Raw genomic sequence first — 14,894 nt, 5'->3', positions numbered from 1 at the left:
AGATCAGAATTTATTGACTTTGTTGTTGGAATGGGAAAAGAAGAATGTATTTTTAGTTTGGATCGGTTCAGTCCTTTCAGATCTGCCCAGGGTTCGGGAGGATAGAAGTAGTTTGTGGATGAAGCTTCACTCAGATCTCCCTCCCCTGTCCCTTCTTCCTCTATCCTCTTCCACCTCCTCCTCCTCATGTTGTCATCCTACCTCCTTTGCTTGCTCCCTTAATCTCTCCCTCCTATGCCCTCTCTGCCTCAACCCTTTTATTGGTGTTCTCTTCCCCCCCCTTCTCCCACCCCTCCCCTCTCCTTTCTTACCCACCCTCCTCCTATCTTCACCTCCTCTCCCAGGGGCCATGTGGCACACTTAGGGGATGATGATGATGAGGATGATGATGGTGCAGATGATGATGAAACTCACACTCAGTAAGTTTTCTCCCAGTCTTGGAAGTCTGGTAGCCTCTCCCGCCGTGTCTCCCCATCTCTCTTTCTTTCCCCATCCGTTCCTCCGTCTTTTCAAATGGGAAAGGATGAGGAAGAGGAGTAAGACAAGGCGGAAGGCTCCCCGTCTTTGCCACAGTTTCATCAACGCATTTCTATGCAGCACACCCCACCATCACGCCACATATTCCACCTGTATTTGTGTGTTTACAGTTGTGTGTGTGTGTTGTCTATGCCATTACTACTGTCTTTTGTGAAGTTTAATAGCTACTAACAGTAACCCTAACCCTAAAAACTCACCTGGAGTCTGATAATATGGAATGTTTTTGATTATTTTTCAGTTATTTCTACATTTGACTTCCATAGATAGGGTTAAGGGGACAGTGAATAACTTTAGCCATGGGTAGGGCTAAACACCACAGCATTAAAGACTACACGGTAGCTACATGTTAACCCAGCTACATGTACAATTTTGGCCCGTCGTATCAATTCATTTTCACTGGATTCTTAGTTGTTTTTTGATCCATGAAATAGGAGGTCTGGGTGTAGTTTCGGTGCTTAGATAAGTGATCCTTATAACCTTGACAGACATCTTATTTGCTGTTGTCTTGTTTTGTTCTCCACTTGCATCGCCATCTGTGCGCCTCCTTGCAGTACAGTGTGTGTGTGCGTGTTTGCATTCACACTGTCCTCTCCTGCCTCTATAAAACTGTGCATTTGGCGTCTAGCCTCATCCCTCATTGTGTAAAAGCCAAATGTTTTCAGCAGGCCAGAGCTTTCTTTCTAGTCATATATTTTCCACCGCAGTCAGAAAGGCCCCGGTACAATGACTGCAAGAATAGAAACAAACTGGATTCCTAAATAGACTGCAATCAATAGCAGTGTGAAGTGCAATCAGAGCAACCGTTTCTGGCTATAAACATGTTGAATAAGCTAATGTTGTATGGCCAAAATCACTTCAGAAAATAAACCATTTGAGGTTAACACTCGCACTTCAAAATCTGTGCCAAGTGCATCCCTCCCAAGTAGAGCTGGGCGATATGGAGAAAATCAAATATCCAGATATTTTTTACCAAATACCACGATCTCGATATTGTAGGGTTGACAATTGGTGCTTTCACAAAATATGCACACAATGAGATTTTTGATAAATAATCATCAGTTATGTTGATATAATAACTATGTGGGCAAAGGCAAATAATTGAACAGATAGAACGGTCTGGTGTGTTCAGAAAATTACATTACTCTACTGTAATAAAGCGACTTTGAGTCTATGAAAAGCGCTATATAAATTCAATTTATTATTATTATTATTATTATTATTATTATTATTGTAATGCAGCCTTTAAAACCAGGAAAAGACAACACTTGTGTCATATCAGGATATTACGATATCCAAAATGTCAGACGATATCTAGCCTCATATATCGATATCGATATAATATCAATATATTGCCCAGCTCTACTCCCAAGTTGTCAAAAAGGAATAACAAAACATTAGCTCCAAATATAGGCCTAAACATTTAGCTTTTACCAAAAGCTAACCATGCTGGCTTTCTACATGAATTTGCTAATTCTGTAGCTCATTGTCACAAACCAACATTTCTCCATTTTATTTGTTGCAGTGTTGTGTTACAAAATAACCTGCTTTCTTTTTAGATGCTTTTATGCCGGCTTCCCCAATTTCTGCAACAGTGTTTTTCTTAAGCACCCTTATATGCTCTCCTGAAGGACGTTCTTTGCTATTTGCCAAACACAATGCCAAAATTCCAAATACAGTGTTTTCATTCTCCCTTTAAAGCTATAGTGCACAACTATTTTAGATTAATCAACGTCCGTTACATTCGAGCCATTGCCAAATGAGTTGATACAAAGCTAATTAAGCCTTTCAGCTCCACACAACTCTCTGTATTTCTCAGTATTACTATGTTTATAAAAATGGTGTAGTCCGGGGACATTCGCACGCAGCAGCTCAAGTGATGCGTTTGACGTAACCGCTGAGAAAGGATAACAGCTTTGGAGATGAAGAGGACATAACAATAACAAGATAATTACCTCTGCTGAAGAGTCCATCATGTTTTTTGAATCCTCCGTGTTAGCATCTGCGTGAAGGGGGGGGGGGGTGCGCCAGAAACTATGCACTATAGCTTTAAAGAGTTCAATCACAGACTGTAACTTTTTAGCTGTCCCAGCCGATGAGTTTCTACTGATGAAGTTTACATTAAGGGGTTAAGCCATATATCTGTTGACCGCCATTTAACTGAATTACTGTCTCATTTGTATTAGTGTTTCTGTATTTGTGCTCACTGTGATTGGCCCCCAGCCTTGGTCTGTTTTTAATTTGGGTACTCTGATTGGTTCTTTGTCTGTCAGTCATTAACAAGTGGCTCAATAAATCTGCAGTCTATAAGGCAAAATGGATAAAGTCTCTGCAAAAGCAATGCTGGTCTGCAGTCAAAATTATTATTCTGTTTAACAAAGATGGCTACAAATAAGCATACTTTATAGAAATTTGAAGTATAGACCCTTTCACAGTTGTAAACATAAACATTCTAAATGGCCCCAAGTTGGTTTCCTGTTGCAGTGTATGGGAATGACGTTAACCAGGGGTCATGCTGTTGCCTAGCAATGGAATTCCATTTTTCTATTGGAAAGTTATGTATATCCTTAAGCAACACTGACTGTAATTGCCATCAGTTTTTCAGTATCAGCACTGCTATTCTCAGAGATTATACACATGCTCCATCTGTAGTTGTTTTTAATGATCTTTTGTGTCACAGTCAAGCTGTTCTCTCGTGTCCGTCTCAGTGTTGAATGGTGTCGGGCTATGGTTGTACTTGTCATTTCAGAGTTTGTTTTATTATCTGATCACCCTATAACATACTACATTTAGTCTGGATGCATGTCTTTATTAAGCTACAGTAGATTTAAACAGTGTGATTGTTCTTCTTTTGTCTGTATGTGATCCAGCCTATTACCACCAAGAACAGTTTAAAGCAACTGACAGTAGGAGTTTTCTTAGGTATAAGTAGTTTTTTTTTAGAATAGGTATGGATACTAACATATGTGATCTTATTATATCTGTCCTGTATGGTCAAAGGGAAAATTGCTTTGAAATGGCAAGTTAAACCATAGCCTATGCCTGTATGTTGTTTTTAGTTCAACTCTTGTTTGTAATAAACAATGTTAAGTAGTCAATGTTATGTATTTTGTCAAGCAGAATCTCCTATTTTCTCTTCTCATTCTTCAGTAAATCAAGCACTATCATGAGGCCAAAGGTCCCACCTCCCCTTCCTCCCAAGGTATTAACAACTGAATGCATCCATCAGCCACAGTCAATGAATTTGTCATTTGAGGTTTCATTTTAAAGATCAGTTTAAGTCTCATTTTGTAACATGGTTGTCTTGAAATCTGCTTAATGCCATGGAAAATGTGATGTGGTTGTTTTGAGAAATAAGCTGACTCTTTGTTCTTTCCTGTATTTCCCCTCAGCCCAAGTCGATCTGCTCGTCCCAACCCCAGCAGCAGCAACAACTAAAACATGACGACAGCCAATCACACAGCGAGGACGACGGCGGAGGGGGAGGGACCATCAAACGCTGTCCAGTCCCAGAGACGCCGAGCCCCGCCAAGGCCGCCTCCAACGTCCCTCCGCGGCCCCCGCCCCCGAAGCTGCCGCCCCACCGCCGCAGTAGCCTAGGTAACGAGAGCCCGACGTGCGCGGACGTCGAAAACTCTGCTCCAGAGGATGATGGGAGCTTTAGGCATTTCTGGGAGTGGCTCCACACGCCTCACACAGAGGAGGAGCTGGAGGAGGCATGGGAGGTGCTGAAGGAGGTGAAAGAGGAGCAGGAAAAAGAGGAGGAAAAGGAAGAGAGTAAGAGCAGCCCCTTGATAGATTGGTAGTGTCCGCAGACCCTGTCGTCCCCTTCGATTGGTTGTGTGGTCTCTCATTAGTCAAGTCTCCGTAGATTTCTTTGTTCCATGAGTCCATTAATAACAGTGCTTTAAATCTTTTGTTTGTAGTTTCTTCCGTCCCATCAGCTCCTGCTTAATATAAGTGTTTGTCATTTTTTGTGAAGTCTGATTGGTTGTTTAATCCAATCAATCAATCACTAGCAGCCTGCTACAGGTCCCCCCTCCCTTCTTAGAAGGAAGAAGGAAGAGGAGAAAGCATTGTCCTGGTTGATCAGAACTCAGGCAACACATGATAGTGATATGACATAATGATGATAATGGAGCGGATACGTCAGGGATTTTGTTCTGTTTAGTTTAGTTTCTCTGTTTTTGATTCTTATTTGAATCTCTTTGACTAAATGTGTTTTTTTTCTGTTCCTGTTAGCAGCTTTTATGAATGGAAATGAACAGTTTTATTGAAAAGTTATCAAACGTGACATCAAGGCACGAGTTCAAACAATATAATTTACTTTTGAGGCAAACTTTCCTCTCACAATTAATCCATGAGAGATGGAAGCTGAACAGGAACACCAAAGCAGAAACCCACCAATTTCATTTTAACTTGATAAGGATACTTCTGAAGGAATACACTTATCAGTACTGTTTACATCAAATAATTTCTACTGCATTTAATCATGCTAAAATATATATAAATATATTTATATTTTGATTACTTCGACTGAAGAAAAAGGGCATTGTAAAATCTAACTTTTAATTTCCATGATAATCTCTGGACTAGATAATTAGCAGAAGTTTGGTTCACCTGTTTGTAGGGATGGGCATCGTTTGGATTTTAACGATTCTGATTCCAATTCCGTTTCTTCCTTTCGATTCCGGTTCTTGTCGATTCCGATTCTTTGAGTGGTGGAGTTGAAACGGGTTAGATGCTTATTTCACAAATAAGAGGAAAGTTTTATTTTGATTCATAGGTGGGTTGCAGTTTTACAGCTTTTACAATGCAAAATAAAGCCACGCTAGAGCTCCGCTTACTGTGCTGCACGGCTGCAACACAACATCAGATTTGAAACCAAATCCTCCAAACGATTCAATAAAAACGATTCCAATAAAGAAACTATTCCAATAAAGAAACTATTCCAATAAAACGATTCCAATAAAGCGATTCCGATGGAATCGTAATTTTTGAAACTATTCCGATTAGCAATCGGTTCTTGATGCCCAACACTACCTGTTTGCTCACAAGATTGAATGAGACAAGGTGTCCTATTATAACAAGTTGGTTATTGGTTGACTGATCTCTATTTGTAGAAACTCTAATAATTTAGTTGTGCTTTAGAAATTTTACCAATTATTTTGGAACCAACTTTCTCTCTGAAGATGTTAACTGTTAGCCTTGTTGACACCAGACCCTTCTCAGTTGTAACTGAGAGTGGGTCTGGCCAAGGTTCATTCACAGCCCATTTCCAAATGGGCGTCACCAACGGACGCCGCTCAAATGCCTCTGGCCGCAATTGGATAGTCCGTCAACCAATCAGACCAACGATCTGGGTGACGTAGCAGCGACTGCGGCATCAACTGGTTGCTGCGCTTCGGTGGCCGTCATGTTGAATGTAAACAAAAAGCTGCTTGTCGTCGCTGCTTTATCATCATCATGTAAAGCCCGCCTCAACGGTTGTGATCAGTGCCTCGTTTTGGAAAAATTGGAAATGGGCTTGAATGGGCTCTTAGCCAGACTGACTTGCAGAGCAAATCTCAAATTTGCCGGAAATTCGTCAGGGTTTTCCCAGGCTAGTTAACTGTGGTGAGTTGAATCACAGAGATTAAAAACCGATTGGAAAGAGTATGGTTTATTGTTGTTACAAAACAAATCAGCCTAAACATTAAATAGATAGACAACAAAGTTTAGAAATATACAGTTATGCTAGAATGGTCCTATAAGTCTTCAGCAGGCACGCATTGGTGGAGTTGCACTGTGCGTCTGTGCGTGTGACTGTTCCCCCATTCATCATGTTTTTGTCCATAGCTACTGCAAAAAAAATCTCATTATTTTACTATTTTATCAGCCAACTCTTAACTCTTTTAACGGAGTAGGGCATGCAGATTTGTTGTTTACTTGCCAGAGTGGTAGAGTAGACAAACCTACCAGTCAGAATTGACCAATATTGATCACTTTCTAGCAGGTTGGATACGGTGCATTAACACCTTGCTTCGCTCATGACTATATTTGATCCTCTGTATTCTTCCTGCTAGCCTGCTCCCTCCCTCTCTCCCTCCCTCCCTCCCTGCTCCCAGTAGTGTGTTTGTTACTGTTTTAGTTTAACTCCTCTGTGTCTTCAGCCCTGAAGATTAGGTTGTACTCATGAAAACAAATTATATCTATGAGGAAATGTCAGTGTGAGTGGATTGTTATTGCTGTGTGTTCTGCAGCTGAGTCTGTTTCATTCACTTTTTTTTCCTCAAACACACAGCTGCATATTCTCTCTCTCTATCTCTATCTCTGTCCCTCACACATTCACTTTCTCTGAGTTTGTCTTTCACACATTGAGTTGTGTTTGTGTTGTTGCAGGTAACGGGCTGAACACAGCTCCACATCCACATGGTGGAGAGAGGGACACTCCAGCAGACAGACAGTCCACCATGCCCCCTAGTGTCCCCATACGGAAAGACAAGAAGGACGTTCCGGTAAGCAGACTTGGTTGTAGAGCGGCGGCTCAGAGACCTCCCAGAGATCTCTGAGGAAGTCCCTGTGTGTCAAATTCTAAACTGGATGTTTTCACTGAATTGGCTTAAAGTGAACTCCTTCATAACATTGTTAATTATTGACATAATCCTGTGGCGCAGAGAAAAAAAAGTCAAGGACTTTGTGGAATGGAGTTGGCTGTGTTTTGCTGGTGGGAAGCCAATCACTTCCTTTTATTTGCACTAGCGACTCCTATTGGTCGGTCAGGGTGCCTGTGCAAGGGACAACAACAAAGTCCCCAATGCACAGGGATGTTTAAAACACAGAGTTTAAAAATGTAACTGACATCTGAGCATTTGTTGGTGCTGTATGAGAAACTATGGGACTGTATCTTTCTGTGTACCTTCAGCTTCATTATTCCCCCCCCCTATGTAAGATTCACTTACAGCATGTTACCAAGTTATTTTATTATCCTGACTGACTTTATGTGTGTCTATGTGTGTGTGTTTATCTGTCTGCCCTAGAAGCCAATCAGTAATGGCCTCCCCCCTACACCCAAAGTCCATGTAAGTAACAGTGTTTTTTTTTTAGAAAACAGTTATTATGCGTGCTATTGTCCAGTAAAACAGAATCTTTGAAATGACAAAGTCAACATTTCAAGAATATAAAAATATTTAATCACATGCTTCACATCTTTTTTGCGTTACATTGTATTTTCAGTTGGTTTTCTTTATAGAAACTGATCTGTTATTTAAATCAAACTATTTGCGCCTTCTGAAAACTCTTTACAACCCTGGAAGAAAAGTCAGTATCTAGCTCAATGAGGTTTTCTTTTCTCTGAGCAAAAAAAAAAAACACTCAAAGGACGAAAAAACCGCAGCACATTCAAGCATCATAATCTGTAGAGTTTATTGTTCCTCTCCTTCCATTCGCAGATGGGTGCGTGTTTCTCCAAGGTGTTCAACGGCTGTCCTCTGAAGATCCACTGTGCCACCTCCTGGATCAATCCCGACACCAGAGGTAACCGACAGGAAACCTGATACAGTGTTGAACATCAATTTACAGGGCCATGAGTGCGTCCTGAATCAAACCAATCGGATTATTGAAGGAACTTCTCAGTGTTGTCTAATGTGAGCTAAAATGTTTGTTTTTGTGTGCGCTTCAGATCAGTATTTGATATTCGGAGCTGAAGAGGGAATCTACACATTAAACCTTAATGAGCTACATGAGACCTCCATGGAACAGGTGAGACTAGAGATCATGCATTTTATGATGAAAGGAATATACTTCATGAAAAATATGGTTTTTGCCTTCTTTACATTTTGGTTTAAACATTTTTACTGTTATATGCAAGAAATTCCTAAATAATAACGCTTTCCAGTGGTAGTCATATCTGGTACGATTTTTTTTTTTTCCAAACAGAAACCGCAATTATTAAAAAAAGTTCTTCAATCTTGTAAACTGTCTCACTCTACCTTGTTTCTGTCTGCAGCTCTTTCCTCGGCGGTGCACCTGGCTATATGTCATGAACAATTGTCTTCTTTCCATATCTGGTGAGCTACAACACCTCTGTGTGATGGAAGTCGACTATATGAATAGTACTGTTTTCATAACACCCTTTATAAAAAGTCAACCTGTATCTAAAGTCAACATCCTTCATGCTTTACTTTTGGTTTCTTCTTTTCTGTTCTCCCCTTTCTTATTCTGTTCTCTTCTGCTTTATTCCATTCCAGGAAAAGCCTCACAGCTGTACTCCCATAGTCTGAGCGGTATGTTCGAACAGGCCAGACAGTTACAGAAGTTACCAGTAGCCATTCCCACACACAAGCTGCCTGATAAGATGATTCCCAGGTAACTGTCAAATGTATCAGTCATGTAAACACTAAAAGTGTATTTTAATTTTTTCACCAACTGAATTGTAATCCTCTACTCCTCTTTATCTGTCTTTAGTCATAGAAAAGTTAAACAACTTCCAATGAAAACAGAACATTCATGTCACTTTGACTCATCTCAACACAAAAAAAACGCCTTTTTTGAGTGACTCTGATTTCTTTCTTTGTCTGTTTATAGGAAGTTTGCGGTGTCCAATAAAGTTCCAGACACTAAAGGGTGCCAAAAGTGCTGCGTAGGTGAGTTGTAGTGAAGGAGGAGTTATTTTTTGTGACTAGAAGTACCGCTTGTTTCTTGGCTCGGCAGCACTACAAGTTCCAGACTAAATTTGTTGAAATTTAGTTACATTTATTTCATAACCACACATAAAAACCATAGAAGAAGTGACTTGATGTTATTCTGGTGTTAACCTGTATATTATACATTTTTAATATAAAAAAAAAGTATGATATGACTGTAGGTACTTATTGTAGGTCTCATCAGTAAATAATTAAACTTAACCCTTGTATGTTGTTCATATTTTTGTTACACAGACAATGTTCCTGGGTCTGGTGGAGCCACCACATTATTAGGCTTTTAAATCAATACAGCCATAACAATTTATGTAAAAATACTTAACAGATATTAACTTTAGCTCAGTTACCAATGATATATATACATCATTTATGGTTCATAGTTGCCATTTACCCCTGTGAGATCACATTTATGATGATATGATCATTTTCGTTTTTTGTGAGAAAACAAGGAAATTCAATTATAAAAAAGGTAAAAAAAAAAAAAAAAAAAACATTTTTTTTTAATCATTATTGGTGCTTATTTCTTAGAATTTAATCAGAACAGGTGAAAGTGCTTGAAATGTAACAATTTTGTAACTTTGTGTGGGAATAGCAGGTGCAGAAAGACAACATTCCCGCACACAGACACCTACACTCAGACACGCACACATACAGACACACACAGAGACACACAGACACACAGACACGCACCCACACACAGCAGGCACAGTCAGGTGGAGGACACAGTTAAGTTTCATAACACCTACAATTATTACACTATAATAAATACACTCGGGTCCAGTAGACCCGAACACATCATATGTAATAGTTATGTGGGGGGGGCGTACCGTGTGCAGTCATTGAAAAGAAGTTATTTTTTATGTTCTTCACAGAAAATGAGCCAAGGCCAGTGAGTTTGAGTTAGAAGAAATAATAAATAGCATAATCTTTCTTTTAGCAAACATTGAAAGGGTTAAAAGTGCAACACTGTAAACCCACAAAATGTACCTTATACAAGATGAAAACATATTACAGCTTATTGTGAGATACAATGGCTACCAAGAAAGAAAATCCCAAATGACTGATAACTGGTGTTGTTTCCATGCAGTTCGTAACCCGTACACAGGCCATAAATACCTGTGTGGAGCCTTTCAGTCTAGTGTCATGCTGTTGGAGTGGGTGGAGCCCATGCAGAGGTTCATGCTCATCAAGGTCAGTTTTTGCTGTTCGAAAACCTCTCATGTGTGTTCCCTGAGCCTCTGTTTTAGCTCATTTTATTACTTTTTGTGCGTAAGCGCGAGCTAATCTGTCCTCTCTGCATGTTGACAGAGGTTTCTCTGAGTTTTAAGCCCCCAACGTCTCCTTCCAGCGCTGCCTGGAAGGTACTAGGATTAGGCAATGGTTAGGGTTAGGTGCCTTGAAGTCAACGGTTGCAGTGCTGCCTGGAAGGAGACGTTGGGGGCTTAAAAAACCATTGAGGTTGACAGAGAGCGGAGCTCCGACACACACACACATGCACACACACACACGCAGAGCTGTGGTGCAGACGGAGTGAAACTACGTTGACTCTGCAGTTTGTTAAGTCACGGCAATGCCTGTAAAGCCCTTGCAAGTGTGGTTACATTTTTCAAAAGTACACGCGGACAATGCTCGTTGCAGTATAATATAATGACGATGCGAAAGCGACTGCCAGTTCCTCTGAGACTGGCAGGAATACCAGTGTTCCATTTGCCCTGGTGACTGACTGACAGGCTGGAGGTTGTAAGGCAAGGCAATCTTATTTCTATAGCACATTTCAGCAACATGCATTTCAAAGTAGGTTACATTAAATATTAAAGAGCAGTTAAAAATAGCTAAAATAGAATAACTATGGATACAAATCCCAAAATAAAATGTCCAGTGTAAAAATTATTTGATTGAATAGGTTGTAGGGACGGGTGTTTGGGAGGGAGGGGTTTTATTTAGTGTGGAGTGTTACGTGTTCTAAATAAATAACAAAACGTTCTAAGTAAATAGATTTAATAGGTTTGGAATTATTTTTTTCAACTGAATGTGTTGTTATTACAGAGGGAAAGCACCGAAAAAGGTACCTTTTGGTACCGGAACCGATTTTTTACCGGTAAAAATGTGAACGGTACCCAATCCTATAAACTGAAACTAAATTCTTAGAAAAGTTGGTTACACTTTACTTAAAGGTATCTACATAAGAGTGACATAACACTGTCATGAACGTGTCATAAACATTATAAACAAATCATTAACGTTTATCACATAACGCTTCTGTCATTAAGTGTCATTCTGTTTTTGTCATGACAAGTTAGGGTTAGAGTTAGGGTTCATGTGCCATGTCAGTGTTATGTGTTCATGACAGTGTCATGTCACTCTTATGTAGATACCTTCAAGTAAAGTGTTACCGAAAAGTCTTACTCAGCTATGTGCTAACAATACTGCCTGCTGGATTCAAATAAACCTGGATCTTTTTATACATTGCACTATTGTAAGATTTTTGTCGAAAGCACTACAGTTGTCTATTTCTCTAGCCGAACGTTCTGCTGACTTCCTCGGGAGATGTCAGTAGTCCCGTATCCTCTGAGATAACAGACACTACCAAGGCAACTTCCCTTTCTTACCTACTGTCTCTTCATCTGCTCGACAGAACATCGACTTCCCGTTGCCGTGTCCGTTGGAGGTCTTTGAGATGTTGGTGGTCCCGGAGCAGACTTACCCTCTGATCTGTGTGGCGGTCAGTAAAGGCACCGAACTCAACCAGGTGGTCCGGTTCGGCACCGTCAACCCCAACTCTACCTCCTCCTGGTTCACAGAAGCAGGTGAGAACAGTGTGACCAGTTCTGGTTATGTTGCACCAACAGCACTTGATATTTTCTTTTGTTTTCTGAGATGTTGCAGATGTTGTTGTGTACAGCACGGAGGCCAAAATAATGCTTTCTCTCCGCAGACACCCCCCAGACGTGTGTGATCCATGTCACCCAGCTAGAGAGAGACACTATCCTAGTCTGCCTCGACCGTGAGTAACACAAACACATTTTTTCACGTCTGTGCGTTTGCACTGTGCTGCTTCAACAAGTTTTTCGCAGCAGATTTACCAGAATTTCACTCCGCTGCTTCCGCTCTCTTCCCGATCTCACCCTCTCCTACTACAGGGTGTATCAAGATAGTGAACCTCCAGGGCAGGTTGAAATCCAGCAGGAAGTTGTCAGCCGAGCTCACCTTCAACTTCCAGATTGAAGCCACAGGTAAAAGGAAAAAAAAGAGCTTACATTTGTGTATTTTAAACCACAAAAATATAACTCATGACATAAAATATACACACGCAAATGTCTTTCATGAACTGAAAGAATGAGTAACGTTTCTTACTATTAAAGGAACTTAAATTGACATGCTGATCTACTAGTGGATTTCTACTATACAAGTTTATTTGTACTTCACAGTCCTTGATATTGTTTCCGTTTCTTTGCAGTTTGTCTCCAAGACAGTGTACTGGCCTTCTGGAGGCATGGCATGCAGGGACGCAGTTTCAAGACCAATGAGGTGAGATTGATACTGATACTTGTGTATGCGTGTGCCCGTTTAGGAAGGAAATGCACAGTAGGGTTGCACGATATTAACAAAATGTGATATTGCAATATCGATTATGAATATTGCGATATCGATATTCATTTCAATATTTTTTTTAAACATGTAAAATTACAAAAGTTATGGGAAAACGCATCAAAATAGACACAAAATATACAACACAAGGTTTATTTCAACTGACGGTCATATTGGACTGGTACAACATGAATAAATAAATAAGGACCATGTCTACAGAACAGGACATGTTCTACTGGTTGGACAGTATAAAATATATAAATAAAGAGAACAGGACATGTTCTACTGGTTGGACACTATAAAATGTATAAATAAAGAGAACAGGACACAACTTTCGCTTCTCTGATTCGTTCCGTTTTGTTGTCTCTATCTATTTCTTCACTTACGCTGTCACTCTGTCGAAATATGCACACACTTGGTACGCTCCATAGGGTTTGTCACGTGGTGGACCCGTGCGCTGACGTGTATTTAACATGTGCAAGTGGCACGGTAACTGGCCAATGAAATTTGATCAATATAGCGTTTCAAGCGGCCTCTAAATCGAACACAACTAAGCCAGCGCTCCACAAAATAAACAAAATATTGCATACAGTACAGGCCAAAAGTTTGGACACAGCTTCTCATTCAATGCGTTTCCTTTATTTTCATGACTATTTACATTGTAGATTCTCACTGAAGGCATCATAACTATGAATGAACACATATGGAATTATGTACTTAACAAAAAAGTGTGAAATAACTGAAAACATGTCATATATTTTAGATTCTTCATAGTAGCCACCCTTTGCTTTTTTTGATAGCGCTGCAAACCCTTGGTGTTCTCTCAATGAGCTTCATGAGGTAGTCACCTGAAATGGTTTTCACTTCACAGGTGTGCTTTGTCAGGGTTAATTAATGGAATTTTTTCCCTTATTAATAAAAAAAAAGCAGTGGGTGGCTACTTTGAAGAATCTGAAATATAAGACATGTTTTCAGTTATTTCACACTTTTTTGTACATAATTCCACATGTGTACATTCATAGTTTGATGCCTTCAGTGAGAATCTACAATGTAAATAGTCATGAAAATAAAAAGGAAACGCATTGAATGAGAAAGTGTGTCCAAACTTTTGGCCTGTACTGTACTTATCGCGACACTTTCGATATAATATTGCGCAACGTGATATCGCGATAACGATATTGAGTCGATCTATCATGCACCCCTAATGCACAGAAGAGGTGATCTTTGGACCGCCTAACGTGGTTCACTTTCAGGCGTCGCGACAGGATGTTATTTGATCTCAGACTATTACCATTGTTGTAGCTTCTGAATTCCTCAAATGTAAGGATGTGAGGATTATTGGAGCAGGTATAAGGTTAATAGTATAGGTAGACTTTTCCGACCTGCAAAAGAAAAATGAAATGAAGACTAAATTAGCTATTTTTTTATCAGGATACATATAATATCCCTATTTTACTTCTTGGCCACAATACTTGAAATTTAGTCTGCATCTTACATTTGGACTGGATTCTCCTGGCGAGCTCTGATCTTGACGTTGCGTCTCTTTTGTCTTATTTTCCCTCTTCCTCATATATTCATCAGATCACCCAGGAGATCTCTGACAGCACACGCATCTTCAGACTACTGGGATCAGACAGGTGAGAACGCACACCAACACACATCTCCTCACTTCAAATATATATTACACACACACACACACACACACAGGTCTCTGTTAACATCCTCTCTGATGTCTTATCACTGAAGACGTTTCGACTGTAGAGATCCAGATGCAGAGGATAGAGGCCTCACTCTGCCCAGGTACACTCACTACTCGCTGGCCAGCTTTCTGTCGGGACTCTCGAGATCTGCTTGACGCCAGACGTCATTGATCAGGAGCTTTAAGGCTGTGTGAGAGGACGAACGAGTGTGTCTGAGGAAATTTAGCAAGGTTTTTGGGGATTTTACCTTTTCAGTCATGACAGCATAGACACCAAAATCATTTGTCTATCCTGACGCTGCAAGCTAAGACTATTTTAAACTGATAGTAAGACAGTAGCAATATTTCAAAATTGGGACAATGAGATGTTGGAGTAGCTCTTTAAGTCAAAT

General features: G+C 40.1%; 1 protein-coding gene across 8 annotated transcripts in view; it reads left to right on the top strand.

Annotated features, from left to right (window-relative positions):
• The window catches only part of LOC120548335 (mitogen-activated protein kinase kinase kinase kinase 3-like), a 61,340-nt gene that overhangs the window by 41,447 nt on the left and 4,999 nt on the right, over window positions 1-14,894 (top strand). For 2 of the 8 annotated variants that reach the window (XM_039784515.1, XM_039784517.1), the window contains 16 exons: window positions 345-419; window positions 3,685-3,736; window positions 3,927-4,311; window positions 6,916-7,031; window positions 7,554-7,595; window positions 7,965-8,049; window positions 8,195-8,274; window positions 8,522-8,582; window positions 8,763-8,880; window positions 9,100-9,158; window positions 10,303-10,406; window positions 11,851-12,022; window positions 12,151-12,219; window positions 12,356-12,448; window positions 12,673-12,743; window positions 14,385-14,440. In XM_039784515.1, the coding sequence (XP_039640449.1) occupies window positions 345-419; window positions 3,685-3,736; window positions 3,927-4,311; window positions 6,916-7,031; window positions 7,554-7,595; window positions 7,965-8,049; window positions 8,195-8,274; window positions 8,522-8,582; window positions 8,763-8,880; window positions 9,100-9,158; window positions 10,303-10,406; window positions 11,851-12,022; window positions 12,151-12,219; window positions 12,356-12,448; window positions 12,673-12,743; window positions 14,385-14,440 (1,638 nt within the window). The remainder of the gene's footprint in view (window positions 1-344; window positions 420-3,684; window positions 3,737-3,926; window positions 4,312-6,915; window positions 7,032-7,553; window positions 7,596-7,964; window positions 8,050-8,194; window positions 8,275-8,521; window positions 8,583-8,762; window positions 8,881-9,099; window positions 9,159-10,302; window positions 10,407-11,850; window positions 12,023-12,150; window positions 12,220-12,355; window positions 12,449-12,672; window positions 12,744-14,384; window positions 14,441-14,894) is intronic. The other 6 variants (XM_039784520.1, XM_039784522.1, XM_039784518.1 and 3 more) reach the window with 4 other exon arrangements.

Source organism: Perca fluviatilis, chromosome 19 (assembly GCF_010015445.1).
Source record: "Perca fluviatilis chromosome 19, GENO_Pfluv_1.0, whole genome shotgun sequence".
In the NCBI taxonomy this organism is placed as follows: domain Eukaryota; kingdom Metazoa; phylum Chordata; class Actinopteri; order Perciformes; family Percidae; genus Perca; species Perca fluviatilis.
The sequence above is the reverse complement of the archived record's forward strand: the minus strand, read 5'-3'. Positions and strand labels throughout refer to the sequence as shown.